The 19,603-nt window shown below is 43.4% G+C and overlaps 3 protein-coding genes and 1 pseudogene across 4 annotated transcripts in view; 1 reads left to right on the top strand and 3 right to left on the bottom strand.

The window, feature by feature from the left end:
* The window catches only part of LOC18786161 (probable aminotransferase ACS12), a 22,778-nt gene extending 4,645 nt beyond the window's left edge, over positions 1–18,133 (top strand). Inside the window, exons 2-5 of one of the 2 annotated variants that reach the window (XM_020556960.1) lie at positions 15,727–16,058; positions 16,189–16,323; positions 16,531–16,691; positions 16,829–17,703. In XM_020556960.1, coding sequence (XP_020412549.1) covers positions 15,727–16,058; positions 16,189–16,323; positions 16,531–16,691; positions 16,829–17,684 — 1,484 coding nt within the window. In that variant the 3' untranslated portion in view covers positions 17,685–17,703. Of the gene's footprint in view, positions 1–15,257; positions 16,059–16,188; positions 16,324–16,530; positions 16,692–16,828 lie in introns of those variants that run through there. The other variant, XM_007218964.2, reaches the window with a different exon arrangement.
* Positions 6,647–9,750, bottom strand: LOC18785685 (disease resistance protein RPM1). The gene has a single exon (XM_007220205.2). It carries the CDS (start codon positions 9,533–9,535, stop codon positions 6,734–6,736), a length of 2,802 nt encoding a protein of 933 aa, XP_007220267.1. The 5' UTR covers positions 9,536–9,750; the 3' UTR covers positions 6,647–6,733.
* LOC18785576 lies at positions 12,050–14,772 on the bottom strand (annotated as a pseudogene).
* Positions 17,784–19,547, bottom strand: LOC18784569. The gene is made up of 2 exons (XM_007219550.2): positions 18,322–19,547; positions 17,784–18,114 (listed from the first exon to the last, which is right to left on the bottom strand). The coding sequence occupies exons 1-2, from the start codon at positions 19,171–19,173 to the stop codon at positions 18,004–18,006; spliced, it is 963 nt and encodes a 320-aa protein (XP_007219612.2). The 5' UTR covers positions 19,174–19,547; the 3' UTR covers positions 17,784–18,003.

The raw sequence follows: 19,603 nt of genomic DNA, 5'->3' as shown, positions 1-19,603 counted from the left end.
CTGCAATGGAGGTAAGGCTTGTTGCCTGCATGTATATGTTTGTGGGACATAATGCTCGAAAAAGTACTTCATTGAAAAACTTGCTCTTGTATTGATGTTGGTGTGAATACATCGCTTTATTGAATAAAGCAAATTAACAACATAGGCAACATCGAAAGCAGTTTGTCTTCAATTGAAGTACGGGAGGCTCGTCGTCTGCTAGGAGTCGAGCTGGTAAGCGAAAAGCTTCACGGATAGTATCTCCGAAGGTGGTGGGCATTCCATTGTCTTGGAATTTCCTTCTCTTCTAGAGTGTCGAGCTTGTAACTTCCTCTGCCTCGTTATTTGAAGCCAGGAAGCCAAGTGTGATAGCTGCTCCTAACCAGGATTCCTTCTGAGTGACGATGACGACGCCTCCTCCAGCTCCTTTCTGGTTCGACGCTCCATCTACGCGTAGCTGCCACATGTCTCTGGGTTGATCAGGTTCCGCGGAGGTCTTGTCTGCTCTCGAGCTTTCCTTCTTTTTGCTGACCAGCTTCTCTTCTTCGGCTGATGGTGTGTACTTTGCAACAAAGTCTGCTAAGGCCTGGGCTTTTATAGCAGTCTTTGGCCGGTAGAGGAGGTCGTATTGGCTTAGTTCTATTGCCCACTTCATAAGCCGCTGAGAAGCATCAGGGCTGTGGAGGATTGATCTCAAAGGAAAGTCAGTCATAACGATGACTCGGTGAGCTATAAGGCCGCAGCTTTCGCGCGGAAACGACAAGGGCCAAAATGAGCTTCTCCAATTTTGGGTAGCGAGTCTCTGCATCGAGGAGAGCTTTTGACGTATAGAATATCGGATGTTGGGCCCCAAGTTCTTCTCGGATGAGAGCTGAGCTGATGGCTGAGTCGGACACTGCCAGGTACACGAACAAGTCTTCACTAGGAGCTGGCTTCGAGAGCAGGGGAGGTGAAGTAAGGTAGGTCTTTAGACTCTGGAAAGCTACTTCGCACTCCTCGTCCCACTTGTCTTTTTGCCCCTTCTTCAAAGCTTTGAAGAATGGTCTGCACTTGTCGGTAGACTTCGAGAGGAATCGGTTGAGAGCTGCTGCTCTGCCCGTCAGACTTTGTATTTCTTTCACCGTGGAAGGTGACTTCATCTCGAGGATGGCCTTAATTTGGCGTGGGTGTGCCTCGATACCTCGTTGTGTGACTAAGTACCCCAGGAATCGGCCGGATGATACACCGAACGTGCATTTACTTGGATTCAGCTTCATGCGATATTGGCGGAGCAGGCTGAATGCCTCGGTGAGGTTTTTGAGGTGGTCTCCACGCTTGGGGGCTTTGACCAGCATATCATCCACGTAGACTTCCATGGTTCTGCCGATCTGCTCCTTGAAAATCTTATTCACGAGCCTTTGGTATGTTGCTCCGGCGTTCTTCAACCCGAAGGGCATGACCTTGTAGCAGTAGGTCCATCTCTCGATGATGAAAGAGGTCTTCGCCTTGTCATCGTCGTACATCATAATTTGATTATAGCCTGAGTAGGCATCCATGAAGCTGAGCAGCTGGTTGTCGGAAGTTGAATCCACGAGCTGGTCGATCCTCGGCAATGGGAAGTTGTCTTTAGGGCATGCTTTGTTGAGGTCGGTATAATCGACGCACACTCTCCATTTGCCCTTTTCTTGTTTTGCCACCAAAACGACGTTGGCCAACCATTCTGAGTATGAGACTTCTTCAATAAATCCGGCTGCTAGAAGCTTGTCGATCTCGGCCTCAATGATCGCGACTCGCTCGGGAGCGAAGTTACGTCTCTTCTGCACCACGGGCTTGCTGGCAGGGTTGACATGGAGGCGGTGGCAGATGATGTCTGGGTCGATGCCGGGCATGTCAGATGGTGACCACGCGAACATGTGTTTGTTGTTTTGGAGGAAGATGGTCAACTCCATCTTCTCATCTGGGCTTAGGCGCGAGCCGATCCTCGCTTTCTTGTCTGGCTGGTTAGGATCGAGGGGTACTAACTCAACGTCTTCCTCAGGCTTCCAACCTTCTTCAAGGGAGCCTTCTGGGCGGATTCCCTCCTCTCGATCCTTCTTGTTTGGATTCTGGCACGAGCCGATCTGCGCTTCTTTGTCTGGCTGGCCAAGATCAGGGGGTACTAACTCGACGTCATCCTCAGGCTTCCAACCCTTTTCAGGGGAGTCTTCCGGGCGGATTCCCTCGCCTTGATCCTGGCTCATTAATTGCTATTGTGGGGTAACAGCTCCCTTCTCGCTCGAGCTTGCTTGTTTGCTGGGAACGCTTCGTGCCTCGGTAGCAGCTTGCATTACTGGTGTGAACTGCAACTGCTTGCTCTTCTTGAGCCCTTGGGCTGTGCATCTTCTTGCCATGGCTTGGTCACTATTGATCTGCCCGATTCCGCCTCCAGGGATGGGGTATCGAATCTTCTGGTGCAGAGCAGATGTGATGGCCTCGATTTTGCTGATCCACGGTCGGCCCAATATTCCATTGTAGGGGGAGATCTCGTTGATGACCATGAAGGTTTGCGAGCAGAGCACTGGGGGTGAGTGGACGTCAAGGTCGATCGTTCCAATAGTGATTGATGTGGCCCCATTGAAGGCGGTAAGCGACCTGGCAAGTTTGCTGATCTTGGGCTCCAATCCCATCTGTTGGATGACAGATAGTTGCAGGATGTTAGCTGCGCTGCCCTCATCCACATGAATTCGCTCGATCACAGCTTGTTCAATTTGAATGCAGATGACTAGCGCATCATTATGCGGTAGGTCAAGCCCGATCAAGTCCTTCTTCTGGAAACCAATGATGGGTGTATCCACAATGACTGGTACTCCTGTTGTAACTTGGGAGACATAAGCCGCCTGCGCGATCTTCCTCTTGCGCTCCTTGGTGGTCAGCCCAGACTCCCGGGAGTCAGCTAGAATGGTGTTGATTCGAATGATCTTTTGGGGAGGCTCCTTGGCAGCTGCATCACGATCCTCGATCTGCTGAATGGCCTTCTTTGCGACGAATTCTGTGCAATGACCTTCTCTGACCAGCTCCTCAAGATGTCTCTTCCAAGCATTGCAGTTGTTGGTGTAATGTCCGTGCTCCCCGTGGAATGCGCAGTATTTACTGGTGTCCCTCTTAGAGGGGTCTCCCTTCATAGGTGGCGGTCTCCTCACCCACGGCTTGTCTTTCACTTAAGCCAGGATCTGATGAATTGGGATAGCGAACTCAGTGAAGGTCCCTGTTTCTGAGCTTCCCTCTCGGGGCCGCGATCTGCGCTTACCTCGGGCTTTTTGCTCGAATTGGTTGCTCTTTTGGCTTGCCTGCTTCGTCGGGTGATCAACTTGCTTGCTGGCTTTCTTTGCGGCGATTCGATCATCGTCCCAAAGTGCGTAGCGTTCTGCCGTCGCGAACACTTCTGCCAAGGTTTGACTTGGTGTTATGGCCAGTTCCCGGTATAGCTCGTGCTCGGTTGGCAAGCCCTTCTTGAAAGCTGATGATGCAACTTGGTCATTGCATCCTATGATGTTAGCCTTTTCAGCCTTAAACCGTCTCAGGTAGTCTCGTAGAGACTCGTCTGGCTTCTTGCGCAGGTTGAACAGATGGTCTGCATGCTTTCTGACCGTCTTGTAGGAGGTGTACTCCTTTGTGAAGATGAAGGCCAACTCCTTAAAGTTTCCTATCGACGCGGACGGTAGAGTGTGGAACCAGTCTTGAGCTGCTCCTCGCAGGGTCATCGCGAACACTTTGCACATCAGGGCATCGTCTGCCTTGTACAGGATCATGGCGCTCTTGAAGTGCCTCAAATGGCTCTTAGGGTCAGAGTCTCCCTTGAATGGAGTGATGGATGGCGTTGTGAACCGCTTCGGTGGAGGAGCTCGTTCCACTTTGTCAGTAAAGGGCGAGCAGTCAACTCGATCAATTTCCTTGTGCAGGGCTTCTTCCGTGCTTCCTTTAAGTTGGAGAGCTTGGAGTCGGTCATTCACTAGCTTCTCGACGTCCTCTGCTCGCAGGACTGGAGTCTCGGGCTGACGTCTTCGGCGTCTCGAGCGTGACCGGCTAACTTCTTCCTCGGTTCCCAAGGGTCGATCCCCTTGGGTGTTCTGCCCGTGGGGTAGATTAGGAGATTGAGCTTGTGAGGATTCCTCTACATCTTGTCGCCTCGTGTTGGTCCTCGAGCAGGTTGGTGGGCGTCGATCATCATCTTCTGCCTGCAAGGTGGGTCGCTCAGGTCGACCTCTTTGGTGTCTCGAGCGTGACTGGCTAACTCCTTCCTCGGTTCCCAAGGGTCGATCCCCTTGGGTGCCCTGCCCATGGGGCAGATTAGGAGGTTGAGCTTGTGAGGATTCTTCTACAGCTTGCCACCGGTCGTTGCGCTCGTCACGCGACTGCTCACGAACTCGAGCTCCTTGTGGGCCCAAGCGGGCGTGGACATTGGATTGTGGGCCTAAGCGGGCGTGGACATTAGTCTGTGGGCCTAGTCTCTCGAGCACATTGGTCCTTGGTTCTAGCCCCGAACGGCTCAGAGTACGGCTCGCGGCTGTCTGCGTCTCATCTACTCGATCTCGATCTCGATCTCTCCTCTGCCGGTTTGCCCTTGTCTGACCAGCTTGGGACCTCTCGAACTGCTCGCCGACATGCTGGTGTGCCCTCATCTCCTCGTCACGGGGTCCAAGGTTAGGGCCTTGATTCAAGTTGATCTGCCTGAGTAGCTGTCCAATCATGTTGTTCTGATCATCGACCTTCTGTGTGAGTTGATCAACCCGTGAGTTAAGGTCCACCTGACTGCGCGGGTCAAGTAGAGCGTTGTGCATCGGGCCAAACGGCATATGGGCTAGGGCTCCATTAGACGCGTACACAGGTGCATAAGTCAAGTGTGATTGCAGAGGAGGGAGAGAATGGATCTGCTCCAAGACTGGGATGGCGTCGGAGTAGCCACGGGGCTGAGCAGCAAATCCGGTAGTTGAGTGGTGTGGCTGCTGCTGTGATCCGACGGCAGGACAGCGAGGCAGAGCAGCTCCGGTAGTCGGCGCTGGCAACTGCAAGGCTGTGGAGGTCCCAGGGTCATGCGGCGGCTGTTCTGCAATTCCAGCAGCTGAAGGCGGCTGCAATGCACTAGAGGACGACTGCAAGGCGTTGGCAGCCACGATTCCGTGCGGTTGCATTGAGGTTTCCACCACAAAACCATGAGATGGGCCCATTGTGGTGGCGTTACTCTTCGTACGTCTTGTATCAACCATGGTTGTTTGAAAAAATGTGTGAAAGATGGATTTGGAGCACGCTTTGAATATATCTCGCGCTCTCAATGAAAGCACCAATTTGTTTGTGCAAATAATCTCACGGGAGAATATTCGTCAAAGATTCCTTCGTCTTCTCTGCTTCTCTCTTTCTCCCTGCAAAACAGATCGGAGTAAAAGGACCACACCCGGGGGGTGTTGGCCAAAGGCCCTCCGATGCCTAAGTTAGGTAGGGTATTTCAAGGAAAACCGGGTGGCCGGAGCCGTGTGTGGTGGCCGGAGCCTTGTGTGAGAGAGAGAGAAAGAGAGGAAGTGGCTAGGGTTCTTGAGAAATAATTTCTGCAGAGTTTTAGTAGGAATTTAGACGTACCTCTACCATTGTGTGTGGCTATGCTTTTATAGTAGTCTCGGAGGCTAGGGTTTCAGAGGAATAATTCCGTAGATGGAAGGGAATTATTCCTCCCCTTTTTGGAATTGATTTGATTAATTAGGGATTTCATTAATTAGGGTAAATCAAATCCCTAATTGTGGTAGGTATCAAATCAAATCCTGACTTAAATAGATAACTCCTCATTTAATTGAAAATTGGGGTAGGAATAGAATTAATTCTCGACCCGATTAGGTAATATTCTATTTAATTGGGTAATCCCCAATTAAATTGAATAATTTCCAATTAGGTCAAATAATCCCCAAATGGAAGGAATTATTTGACCTAGGGTTTTGATTTAATTAGGTTCCCACACATCTCTTGAAAGTTTTGCTTCTGTGGTAATGAGCAGTGAGATTAACTTATCAATCACAAAGCATACAATTTCTTCTGCCATCTTTTGCTGTGTACATGCACACACTTGTGGTCAAAATATGCTTGTGTTGATCTTTTGCTTGGAGCTTGGAAAAAACCGTTGTTAAGGAGAGTCTTAATAGATGAACAGTTTGTAATTTTTTCTTCGTATGCTTTTTGGTTGAGTTTGCAGACGAATTTCTGATTGGTGCTGCTGGCTTATCTTGAACCAAGGAAATTTTGACCACCTCTTCTTCGGGGCATAATAGACTTTCATAACAACTGGCAAGTTGCTATTTTGCAATCATATCTAACCAGTAGGGCCAGCCAATCATTTTCATAAACTGGAATTGACTTGTTGCATTGCTTAATTTCCTTGAAAAGGCCAATGGGTTTCCTCTGGTTTTCCATGAAGACCCGCCCAAATCTCCTTTGAAAACTGACAAACAACCACCCCTGATCAGTGATAGGCTTGCCATGAAGCTTTTCGTCCGACGAATTCTTACATACAACCGGTAAGGAGCACAATGCTTGTTTCTGTGGTGAAGATGCTTAGGATATAATTTGACTTTGTTGAGTGAAACTGGTGATGAGCAAAACACAAGGCAACAAAAACTCTATTCGTTACCATACTTCAAAAGTGACAATAAAAGTTAATAATAATAAAGGATAACAGAGACAATGTAAACAAAGATATGAATGATTGTATTTGAGCCTTATGAGGTGTTGGGTATTCTGGGATTTGGATGCATTTTCACAAGCTGGAATCACGCAGGGTGTGAGTTTCAAATACGCCACATCTTGGTCCAAACTTGTAACTAAAAAGAACATATTTTATATGCTCAACAACCCAATAATGTTGGCCATCATTTGGATCCATATTTCTTGGGAATTCTTTTGGCATGTCAACAAATCTAAGAGTTGTTAGATTTCTCAGATGATGGATGCCAGAGGGCACCTCCTTCAGTTGTGGGGAAGGCCCTATTTGTAGCTCTTGGAGATCAGGCATAACCCCATTGTCTATAATCAATGAACTTAAACCCTTCAAGTCCTTGAGTTTTAACACCCTGAGTTTCTCAAAGCCTCCCTCAAAATGCAGCTGCACACCATCATATGCCTTGTATGAGAACCCAAGCTCCAACAAATGAGGAAGGTTTTGAAGGGCTTTCAATGGGGAATCTCTCAACCTTGACCAAAAAATCCGTAGCTTGACGAGTTGTTGAAGCTGTGGGATCCAACTAGGCAACTGCTCTAGAGGCCCCTTCAAGTACAGAAACCGAATAAATTTTGGTGGAGTTGAAAGGGATTGTAGATCAAGGACTTCATCTTCGCTTAATGTGCTTACTTCTAGAGATTCTAGGTGGTTCATCTTTTCAATAGAAGCACATAGATCCCCTCCATCTTCACTTTTCAGGTTTTTGAGGCCCAACCTTCGCAGCTGCCTTAGCTTTCCCAATGCTTTGATTAGGTTGATCCCTCCATGATTTGCCTCCACATGGTATAGCTTTTGCAAAGCTTGTAAGCATCCAATACCATCATGTATCTTCACTCCTCGTTCGTAAGTCATGCTAAAATTTGTGCTGTAGTCGCAATAGTGGGCCGAAAAATGTCTCAACTTAAGAAGCTTATTGATCTTGGCAGGTATTTCATACACTAGACAGTGTCTTAGATCCAGAGTCTCTAAGTTTTGCAAATTACCTATGGACTCTGGGAGAAACTTCACCTTTGTATGCCTCAGGCTTAAGTACTTCAAAAGATACAAATCTCCCACATATTTCGGAAGTTGATTTATTGGAACATCCTCAAAATCCAATACTTTCAGAAGTTTAAAGTTTCCATTCAATGTATTGAGAAAAGACTCAGGCCATTCTTCTTGGTTGAAAGTAAATACCGAACGAATATGAGATTGTTGAATGCTTACCAAGGCATCAGAGGGACTGCTGTCTATTGAGAGCCGTCGAGTTATTGGTGTGAAATTTGACCCATGTTCTGATAACATATGACAAAAACTCGACTCCATGCCTTTTCTAAGGAGGACTTCACGCAACAGATCATGAACTCGACAGCTTCTAGCTTTTCCATCAATGCAAACTCTTGACACTTGAACCAAGCTTCTGTGGATTAGCTCAGTCAGGTATTCCTCTCCAACCTCTTCCAAAGTCTTGCCCTTCTTCGATTTTACGAAGCCTTCAGCTATCCACAACTGAATTAATCTTATGCAACTAATTGAAGGAAAGATGCCAAAGTATAAGGCACAGGATTTGAGGTAATATGGTAGATGATGATAGCTGAAGGATAGGATTCTTGTGAGGCTTGTAAGATGAGGATTGCTTTCTAACTCTGAACTCAGGCTACTGTATAACTTTTGCCAACCAGATAAAATTTTATCTTTGGTTGACAGAAGACCGCCTACGGAAACAATTGCCAAAGGTAATCCTTCGCACTTTCTAACGATTTCAAGAGACAACTCCTCCAACTCTTCAGGACAAATTCCCTCCGGCTCAAACTGAAATGCCTTTCTACAAAATAATTCCCATGCCTTGTTTGGAGGCAGAGGTTGCAAGTGATGAACATGAACAAAACAAGACTTTTTGCAAAAGTCAGCAACATCTTTGATCCTAGTAGTGATCATTATTCTTCCAGCATTATCATCTGGTAAAGCATGTTCTATAGCTCCCCAAAAATCTACTTTCCATACATCATCAAAAACCACCACATACCTCTTTTGCCGCAAATATTCCCTTGATTTGACAATTAAGGACTCTTGATCCATTTGGTCAGTCCCCTCAGGTATATACTCCTTCCTTGACTTGCAGAACTGCCGGATCATCATCCTTAAAAGATCCTCCACATGGTACGACTGTGAAACTGTAATCCAAGCACAGCAATCGAAGTGTGCCATCACCTTTTGGTTGTCATATACTTTCTTGGCAAGAGTGGTCTTGCCAAGTCCTCCCATACCAAGCACTGATATCACTTCACGGCGTTCATGTTTCGATGCTCCTTCTACCAACCAATTGATCAGCTCATCCCTGGCAGATTCAACACCCACAACTTCAGCTTCCTCAATGAAAAGGGAAGCCACTCTAGGGTCATGCCATGGAACAGTCATTTCTCTACGGCCTTGTCCTTGTTCACTGGAATTAAAGCCATATCTTTCATGTCTAGCCTTGATTTCACTAACTAATGTTTTCATAGCCTCCACTTTGGAGGCTATCTCATCCTGTGGCTTCATTTTCTTCACCAACCAAGTAATTTTATGTAGAAAACCACGATCTTGATGGTGCCGTGTGATGCAAAGCAAATATTCATCAATGGCATCTTCTATGTAATAAGCTGCCTCCCTTACTTGTCTAACCCAAGTTTTGATACTGTCATCCATCTCTCCTTCTACCGCTTCCTTAGCATCTGCATCCTTGAGGAATGATCGGATGCTCTCGAGCTCATCTCTTATGCAACCAACTTCTTTGCGTACGTCTCTAGAAAGTTTTGCTTCTGTGCTGATGAGTAGTGAAACTAGTTTCTCGATCACAAAGCATACAACTGACTCTGCCATATCTTTCCTGCCTTATTGGGCAGTATCAAATCATGCCAAAACCCAACGGCAACTGAATTTGCTCTGCAACCACACAGGCACAAACTATCTGTACGATTTGTGCTCTATATAGGCTTATATGAACAGTTTACAGTGTTCTCTTTGCAAATTTTTTTTAGGTTGCAGACGACTTTCTGGCTTGCACCAGCTATCTTCAATTCTTAACCCAATAAAATTTCAACCTTGTCTTTTGGCTTTGTTGAAATAATAGTATAATGTTCAATTTGACAATGAACATGCTTATTTGAAGTGGTCTGATAAGGCCGCGCTTTGGCTCATCCATTCCATTGACTAATTAATTCACGAGACTCGTTATCAACGAGTAAGACCAGCCAACCATTTTCACCAACTAGGATAAGACTTAGCCTTAAGAAAGCCAACATGTTGCCTCTGGTTTTCCATGAAACCCAACTCTCCTTTTAAAACTAACAAACAAACTACCACCATTTATATGTGGTAGGGTGCCATGAACCCCTGCCAATTGAAAAATTATTCCACCCCCTTCAATAATTAATCACATAATAACCATGTAGGACATTGCATATATGAATTTAGTTTAATGAAATTAAATGTTCTGTAGTAACACAAAATTACATCTCTACTATAAAAATTAGGGGTGTGCATGGATTCCAATCCAACCTATTTTGAAGGATCTGCATTCAATTCAATTAGAATTCATAACCTAACTCGATCCAATTAAGTATGTAAGTCCAATTCAATCCAATTCAATTATAACTAGACCGAATCAGTTCAATCCAACATATAACATGAATTAAATAAAAATACACCAGAAAGAAACTAAAATTAGCTATCAACCTAATCTAAAATTCAATCAAATTTGAATTGAATTTTGCACATGCCTAAAAGAATGAAATGTGTAATTCCTTTCTATCATTAATTGACGAGGGTATTCTAGTAAAACTCACACACCTGCCAGGTGCCAATGCAATGATAAACAAACCAAAGTTTCTGGAAGCAAAACACACTTCTTCCCCCGCAGCTTACTCCCTCCAAGTAACCAAACCACACCAACCAACGGCCAACGCCATAGCCCATGACCCAACCCCGCGAACCCGACACCAACCCGACCCAAAAGAAGCCCGCCGGAGCCACCGCAATGAGACTGATAGTGCCGCTCCAAGGCGAATCCAAGGCAGAGGTGGCCTTACCGCAAGGAGGGTCGTCTTTATATATATAAATAGTATAGGCGAACGGCTATGCTCGGTTTTTCTGTTTTTTATATATAAATAGTATAGCCGACCGGCTATATGCTTTTAAAAAATATCGTATGGCCGTTCGGCTATACTGATTTTGACATGTGGGAATCGCAAGGAGGTGTATATATATATATATATATAAATTAGTATCGCCGCGCGGCTATACTATTTTGACACGTGACGCTTAATCGCAAGGATGGTCATCTATATATATATATATAAATAAATAGTATAGCCGTACGGCTAAACTCGAAATTTTTATTTTTTAAAAAATTGTATAGCCGCTCGGCTAGACTTGGTTTTTTCTTTTTAAAATAATAGTATAGCTGCTCGGCGATACTTATTTTCTTCAGAAACAGAACAAATTTGTGAAGAAAACGAATGAATCCACGGTCTTGATGATGCCGGGTGATGCGAAGCAAATATTCATCAATGGCATCTTCTATGTAATAAGCTGCTTCCCTTACTTGTTTGACCCAAGTTCTGATACTGTTTATTCACCATCTCCCCTTGCACAACTGCTTTGGCATCTGCATCCTTGAGGAATGATCGGATGCTCTCGAGCTCATCCTTGATGAAGCCAACTTCAGTGCATACATCTCTTGAAAGTTTTACTTCTGTGGTAATGACAAAGCATACAATTTCTTCTGCCATCTTTTGCTGTGTACATGCACACACTATATGTAATTGTGGTCAAAATATGCTTGTGTTGATCTTTTGCTTGGAGCTTGGAAAAAACCGTTGTTAAGGAGAGTCTTAATAGATGAACAGTTTGTAATTTTTTCTTCGTATGCTTTTTGGTTGAGTTTGCAGACGAATTTCTGATTGGTGCTGGCTTATCTTGAACCAAGGAAATTTTGACCTTCTCTTCTTCGGGGGCATAATAGACTTTCATAACAACTGGCAAGTTGCTATTTTGTAATCATATCTAACCAGTAGAATTGACTTGTTGCATTGCTTAATTTCCTTGAAAAGGCCAATGGGTTTCCTCTGGTTTTCCATGAAGACCCGCCCAAATCTCCTTTGAAAACTGACAAACAACCACCCCTGATCAGTGATAGGCTTGCCATGAAGCTTTTCGTCCGACGAATTCTTACATACAACCGGTAAGGAGCACAATGCTTGTTTCTGTGGTGAAGATGCTTAGGATATAATTTGACTTTGTTGAGTGAAACTGGTGATGAGCAAAACACAAGGCAACAAAAACTCTATTCGTTACCATACTTCAAAAGTGACAATAAAAGTTAATAATAATAAAGGATAACAGAGACAATGTAAACAAAGATATGAATGATTGTATTTGAGCCTTATGAGGTGTTGGGTATTCTGGGATTTGGATGCATTTTCACAAGCTGGAATCACGCAGGGTGTGAGTTTCAAATACGCCACATCTTGGTCCAAACTTGTAACTAAAAAGAACATATTTTATATGCTCAACAACCCAATAATGTTGGCCATCATTTGGATCCATATTTCTTGGGAATTCTTTTGGCATGTCAACAAATCTAAGAGTTGTTAGATTTCTCAGATGATGGATGCCAGAGGGCACCTCCTTCAGTTGTGGGGAAGGCCCTATTTGTAGCTCTTGGAGATCAGGCATAACCCCATTGTCTATAATCAATGAACTTAAACCCTTCAAGTCCTTGAGTTTTAACACCCTGAGTTTCTCAAAGCCTCCCTCAAAATGCAGCTGCACACCATCATATGCCTTGTATGAGAACCCAAGCTCCAACAAATGAGGAAGGTTTTGAAGGGCTTTCAATGGGGAATCTCTCAACCTTGACCAAAAAATCCGTAGCTTGACGAGTTGTTGAAGCTGTGGGATCCAACTAGGCAACTGCTCTAGAGGCCCCTTCAAGTACAGAAACCGAATAAATTTTGGTGGAGTTGAAAGGGATTGTAGATCAAGGACTTCATCTTCGCTTAATGTGCTTACTTCTAGAGATTCTAGGTGGTTCATCTTTTCAATAGAAGCACATAGAGCCCCTCCATCTTCACTTTTCAGGTTTTTGAGGCCCAACCTTCGCAGCTGCCTTAGCTTTCCCAATGCTTTGATTAGGTTGATCCCTCCATGATTTGCCTCCACATGGTATAGCTTTTGCAAAGCTTGTAAGCATCCAATACCGTCATGTATCTTCACTCCTCGTTCGTAATAAGTCATGCTAAAGTCTGTGCTCTTATCACAATAGTAGGCCAAAAGATGTTTCAACTTAAGAAGCTTATTATCTTGGCAGGTATTTCATACACTAGACACTGTTTTAGATCCGGGGTCTCTAAGTTTTGCAAATTTCCTATGGAATCCGGGAGCAACTTCACCTTTGTATTCCTCAGGCTTAAGTACTTCAAAAGATACAAATCTCCCATGTATTTCGGAAGTTGATATTTTGGAGCATCTGCAAAATCCAATACTTTCAGAAGTTTAAAGTTTCCACTCAATGTATTGAGAAAAGACTTGGGCCATTCTTCTTGGTTGAAAGTAAGTACCGAACGAATATGTGATTGTTCAATGCTTCTCAAGGCATCAGAGGAACTGCTGTCTATGGAGAAACGTCGAGTTACTGGTGTGAAATTTGACTCATGTTCCGATAACATGTGACAGAAACTCGACTCCATGCCCCTTCTAAGGAGGACTTCACACAACAGATCATGAACTCGACAACTTCTAGCTTTCCCATCAATGTAAACTCTTGACACTTGAACCAAGCTTCTGTGGATTAGCTCAGTCAGGTATTCCTCTTCAACCTCTTCTGATGTTTTTCCCTTCTTCGATTTTACTAATCCTTCAGCCATCCACAACCGAATTAATCTTATACAACTATAAGACACAGGATTTGAGGTAATATGGTAGATGATGATAGCTAAGGAATAGGATTCTCATGAGGCTTGTAAGATGTGGATTGCTTTCTAACTCTGAACTCATGCTATTATATAGTTTTTGCCATTCAGACAGACCTTTAACCTTGGTTGACAGTAGACCACCAATGGAAACAATTGCCAAAGGCAGACCTTCACATTTTTAACAATGTTAAGAGACAACTGAGAAACTGTATTCCAAGCATCGCAATCAAATGTGCCATCACAATCTGGCTGTCATAGACTTCCTTGGCAAGAGTGGTCATGCCAAGTCCTCCCATACCAAGCACCATAATCACTTCACGGAGTTCATGTTTTGATGCTCCTTCTACCAACCAATTGATCAGCTCATCTCTGGCAGATTCAACACCCACAACTTGTGCTTCCTCAATGAAAAGGGAAGCCACTCTAGGGTCATGCCATGGAACAGTCATTTCTCCACTGCTTTGTCCTTGTTCACTGGAATTGAAACCATATCCTTCATGTCTAGCCTTGATTTCACTAACTAATGTTTTCATAGCTTCAATTTTGGAGGCCATCTCATCCTGTGGTTTCATTTTCTTCACCAACCAAGTAATTTTATGTAGAAAACCACGATCTTGATGGTGCTGTGTGATGCAAAGCAAATATTCATCAATGGCATCTTCTATGTAATAAGCTGCCTCCCTTATTTGTCTAAACCAAGTTTTGATACTGTCATCCATCTCTCCTTCTACTGCGATCTTAGCATCTGCATCCTTGAGGAATGACTGGATGCTCTCGAGCTCGTCTCTTATGCAACCAACTTCTTTGCGTACGTCTCTAGAAAGTTTTGCTTCTGTGCTGATGATGAGTAGTGAAACTAGTTTCTCGATCACAAAGCATAGAACTGACTCTGCCATATCTTTCCTGCCTAATTGGGCAGTATCAGATCATGCCAAAACCCAACGGCAATTGAATTTGCTCTGTAACCACACATGCACAAACTATCTGTAGGATTTGTGCTCTATATAGGCTTATATGAACAGTTTATAGTGTTCTCTTTGCATATTTTTTGTTAGGTTGCAGACGACTTTCTGGCTTGCACCAGCTATCTTTAAGTCTTAACCCAATAAAATTTCAACCTTGTCTTTTGGCTTTGTTGAAAGAATAGCATAATGTTCAATTTGACAATGAACATGCTTACTGAAAGTGGTGTGATAAGGCTGCGTTTTGGCTCATCCATTCCCTTGACTAATTAATTCATGAGACTTGTTGTCAACGAGTAAGACCAGCCAACCATTTTCACCAACTAGGATAAGACTTAGCCTTAAGAAAGCCAACAGGTGGCCTCTGGTTTTCCATGAACACCGATCCAACTCTCCTTTCAAAACTAACAAACAAACAAACTACCACCATTTTTATATGGTAGGGTGCCATGAACCCCTGCCAATTGAAAAATTATTCCACCCCCTTCAATAATTAATCACATAATAACCATGTAGGACATTGTATATATGAATTTAGTTTAATGAAATTAAATGTTCTGTAGTAACACAAAATTACATCTCAAATATAAAAATTAGGGGTGTGCATGGATTCCAATCCAACCTATTTTGAAGGATCTGCATTCAATTTAATTGGAATTCATAACCTAATTCGATCCAATTAAGTATGTAAGTCCAATTCAATCCAATTCAATTATAACTAGACCGAATCACTTCAATCCAACATATAACATGAATTAAATAAAAATACACCAGAAAGAAACTAAAACTAGCTATCATCCTAATCTGAAATTCAATCAAATTTGAATTGAATTTGCACATGCCTAAAAAAATGAAATGCGTAATTCCTTTCTATCATTAATTGACGAGGGTATTCTAGTAAAACTCACACACCAGCCAGGTGCCAGATAAACAAACCAAAGTTTCTGGAAGCAAAACACACTTCTTCACCCGCAGCTTACTCCCTCCAAGTAACCAAACCACACCAACCAACGGCCAACGCCATAGCCCATGACCCAACCCCGCTAACTCGACGCCGATCCGACCCAAAAGAAGCCCGCCGGAGCCACCGCAATGAGACTGATAGTGCCACTCCAAGGCGTCGTCCAAGGCAGAGGTGGCCTTATCCTCGGCTCTCTTATCCCCTGTGCTCTCTTCTACTTCCTCCAGCTCTACCTAAAACGACACCGTCCCTCCAAACCCCCATCCAGCCCTCCTTCCCCATCCCACTCCTCCTCGAACATCGCCGAGCTCCAGAGAACCTCGTCGCGGTCCAACTTGTCCACCCGTGGATCCATGGGGCGGGTACGGGTATCCTCCCGGGCGAGTTGGATTGCGAAGCCAAACGACTCCCCGTATTATATCGGGTTGGATAGGGTTTTGGAGGACCCGTACGATAGGGTGGACAATCCGAATGGGGTTATTCAGCTCGGGTTGTCCGAGAACAGGGTGAGAGTTTTGGTTGCTTGTGTGTTCTTGGTTGTCATACTAATATATCCTTTCAGAATAAAGTTTTATGTAAATTTTGTTTCTTTTTTGTTTTTTGTTTTTTTTTTTCTGTATGTGTGTGTGGTTGTAGCTGTGTTTGGATTTGATTGAGAAATGGATTACGGAGAATTTGACGCAATCAATTTTCGGAGAAGACGGTGGTGATTTTAGCATAAGTGGGATTGCGGCGTACCAGCCGTTCGATGGAATGACTGAGCTCAAAGTGGTATGGCTTTTTCTAATATCTATAATATTTTTGGATGATTTAGTCAAATTTTATGATAAACCATAATACGCTATATTCTCTCTTTTGATTTAAGTCCAGTTGGTTAATTTACAATCTGTGTTGCAATTGTAATTGTGTCTTGTATTTCTGAAGAATTGCAGTGTTTCTAATGTTTGTTTTTCTTTTTGTTTTGTTTCGACTTTGCAGGCTATGGCAAGTTTCATGTCTCAGGTTATGCGAAAATCAGTGTCATTTGACCCATCACAAATAGTGTTAACATCTGGTGCAACCCCTGCAGTTGAGATATTAAGCTTCTGCTTAGCAGACCATGGAAATGCATTTCTCGTTCCTACACCTTATTATCCTGGGTAATATTTGTCATTCTCATGTTGAAACTTTATATTGCTAGAACTAATTGTTCTAATTAATGGAGAAAAGTCAATTTTACTGTCATAATCATGTTTACAAATCTTCTGTGGTAGTTAATTAGAAAAACAATCTGCAGTTTTCACAGGGATATAAGATGGCGAGCAGGAGTGGAGCTGATTCCCGTTCACTGTCGCAGCACTGACAACTTCGCTTTAAATATAACTGTTCTTGAACAAGCATACAATCAGGCTAGAAAACGAGGAGTAAAAGTGCAGGGAGTTCTCATTTCTAACCCTTCGAATCCCGTTGGTAATTTACTTTCACGGGAAACACTGTGCAGTCTTTTAGACTTTGCCCAAGAGAAGAACATCCATATCATTTCTGATGAAATATTTGCTGGGTCTATGTATGGAAGTGAGGAGTTTGTAAGCATGGCAGAAATTATTGACACCGAAGATTTTGACAAGAACAGGGTTCACATAATATATGGGCTATCAAAAGACCTATCTATTCCAGGGTTTAGGATTGGGGTTTTATATTCATATAATGAGAGTGTTTTGACTGCTGCTAAAAGGTTAACAAGATTTTCTCCCATTTCTTCTCTTACCCAGCGGCTTATTATTTCGATGCTCTCGGATGCAAGATTCATTCAGGAATACCTAGAGATCAACAAAAGGAGGATACAAAGTATATCTGAATTATTTGTGGCTGGTTTGCAACAATTAGGAATCAAGTGTGCAAAGAGCAGTGCTGGCTTATACTGTTGGGCTGATATGAGTGGATTAATTCGCTCTTATGGTGAGAAAGGGGAACTCGAGTTATGGGATAAGCTGTTGAACATTGCCAAGATCAATGTGACTCCTGGGTCAGCCTGCCACTGCATAGAACCTGGATGGTTCAGATGTTGTTTTACTACTTTGACTCCAGAGGATGTTCCTGTTGTTATAGACCGAATCCGAAAAGTTACTGAAACAATTAAGTCGTCCAGTTAGTTGAAATACTACAAAATTTTGGGGCATTATAGCTTTTTGGGTGCATAAGGCGTTTCTCCATACAAAGAAGCTGTTATAGCACTCGAGAAGAGGGATATGCTGTGGATAATGACAGATTAGATATTGAAGTTAAACATACATTCAAGCGTAGCTCTCTTGAGGTATTTGCATAATATGATATTTGGTAGATTTTGGACCTATAGTTGTTGAGTAATCTATATGCTCAAACCCGAAGTGAAAACTAAAATCGTCTGGAGGACAGACTAGATGGAGAGGACTGAATGCAAGTTGAGTTTCAACATTAAGCAACAATTTTTCTTCAGACCAGTTTAAGTGTTGGCAAGTTCTTCCTCTTGCTGTACAATCCTTCTATCATCTTGATGCCAGGTCCAAAGATGCAGCATCCAAAAGCTCTATTCTCCATGAGTTCCTGTCATTCATGCATTCAGGCAAGAGTAGCAGTTGTTTATGAAATCTTTGTTCATATATATATATATATATATATATATAATATTTCCCTTCCTGTTTTCAATCTATATCAAACTAATGTTTGGTAGAATCATTTGTTCTGTAGTAGCTTGGTAACCGAAATATTTTGGGAAACAAAGTGAAAGTAGGAGCAAGAATGGAGATTTACCTTTGATAGATTGTGTTTTCTCATTTGAACAGCTTTCCTCCTGTAACTACCCTTACGACTCATCATTATCAGCTCTCCGAGTGTTTTTGGCCTCCATACAATGGCACTGCCATTACTTTCACGATCAAAATGTGCACTCTTTGGTTCTGGTGGAGTAAGAGAGCTGTTGCCTGATTGGCCTATTTTTTCAAGAAATCCGGAATTGGCAGGAATCAATGGAAAGAGGCATTCCAAAAACGAAGCCCCCACCAGGCTTGAAACTCCAGTTGCATAGCTGCTTGTACTGCTGCCTGCTTCTGAGGCCGGTGAGGAAGGTGTCTCAGGCCAAGCACTCTTATCTTCTGTTGGTGTGCTTTTGTCTGCTGGAACAGCAGTGGAAATTGCTATTGATGGAACAAGACAGTTTGCTAGGAGAGCAGGAGCTGAGATAAATGAATCATCTGTTTCGAAATCGAATGCTTCAAGCTCCAAATTAAACATACTTGGTGCTCCATCTTCTCCATCACCATTTCCACTAATATCATCACCATAATCTTCGTTCTCACCATCATAATCATACTGGTGAGAGCTAATTGGAGGTGATGGAAAAGTGATAAGCTGCAGTGGTAGGGAGGAGGGACATGCTGATTCCAATGTTGGTTCTGAGAAAGATGGTAGTGGTGTTCCTGGCTTTTCTTCCCATTTGAATGGAACCGAGGCAACAAGCTTGACGATGTGGGGAGCTGGAAATGAACTATTTGAAGAAACCACTGGTGGTTTCCAGTCTTTTTTAGGTATTCCCGGCCTTTCTTCCCATAGAAATGGAACTGCCGGCGGTTCCCTTGGATGCTTCTTGTTGGAGTTTGCCGCCATCAATTCCTTGTCCACTATTTCGGCGGTTGCACCGTGTCTTTATATTGAGGTTTGATGGATATGTTGGTGCGTTAGAAACTTGCAACTAACATTTTCATTCTAACTGTACCATCTTCTAATAGATTAGGCGCACCTGCTCCCTTCCCTCCCTCTCCATTTTCATGTCCTCGTGGATTAGTTCAGTAACTCCGGTCATGTCTTGTAATTATTTTCCTTTTGATTTTATTTGAGACAGACAAACTTGTTCTAATTAATTGGGTGGGATGATTGAAAATACTGAAATCTGATTTTAGCACTAGTAAAAAATGAATTAGTATTTAATACTAAAAACATATTGGGCCTGACATTAATGGGCTTTTAAATAACAATTGGGCCTGAAGTTAATGGGCTTTTAGATGACAAGTGCCCTATAACCTCGAGGCCACGTCCC

Source organism: Prunus persica, chromosome G2 (assembly GCF_000346465.2).
Source record: "Prunus persica cultivar Lovell chromosome G2, Prunus_persica_NCBIv2, whole genome shotgun sequence".
NCBI lineage: Eukaryota > Viridiplantae > Streptophyta > Magnoliopsida > Rosales > Rosaceae > Prunus > Prunus persica.
The sequence above is the reverse complement of the archived record's forward strand: the minus strand, read 5'-3'. Positions and strand labels throughout refer to the sequence as shown.

Excerpts from the sequence above, each read along its gene's own strand:
- LOC18785685 (XM_007220205.2), bottom strand. The coding sequence starts at position 9,535 with ATGGCAGAGTCAGTTGTATGCTTTGTGATCGAGAAACTAGTTTCACTA.
- LOC18784569 (XM_007219550.2), bottom strand. The coding sequence starts at position 19,173 with ATGGCGGCAAACTCCAACAAGAAGCATCCAAGGGAACCGCCGGCAGTT. Across the intron at positions 18,115-18,321 it reads GAAAACACAATCTATCAAAG|GAACTCATGGAGAATAGAGC; the intron begins GTAAATCTCCAT and ends CATGAATGACAG.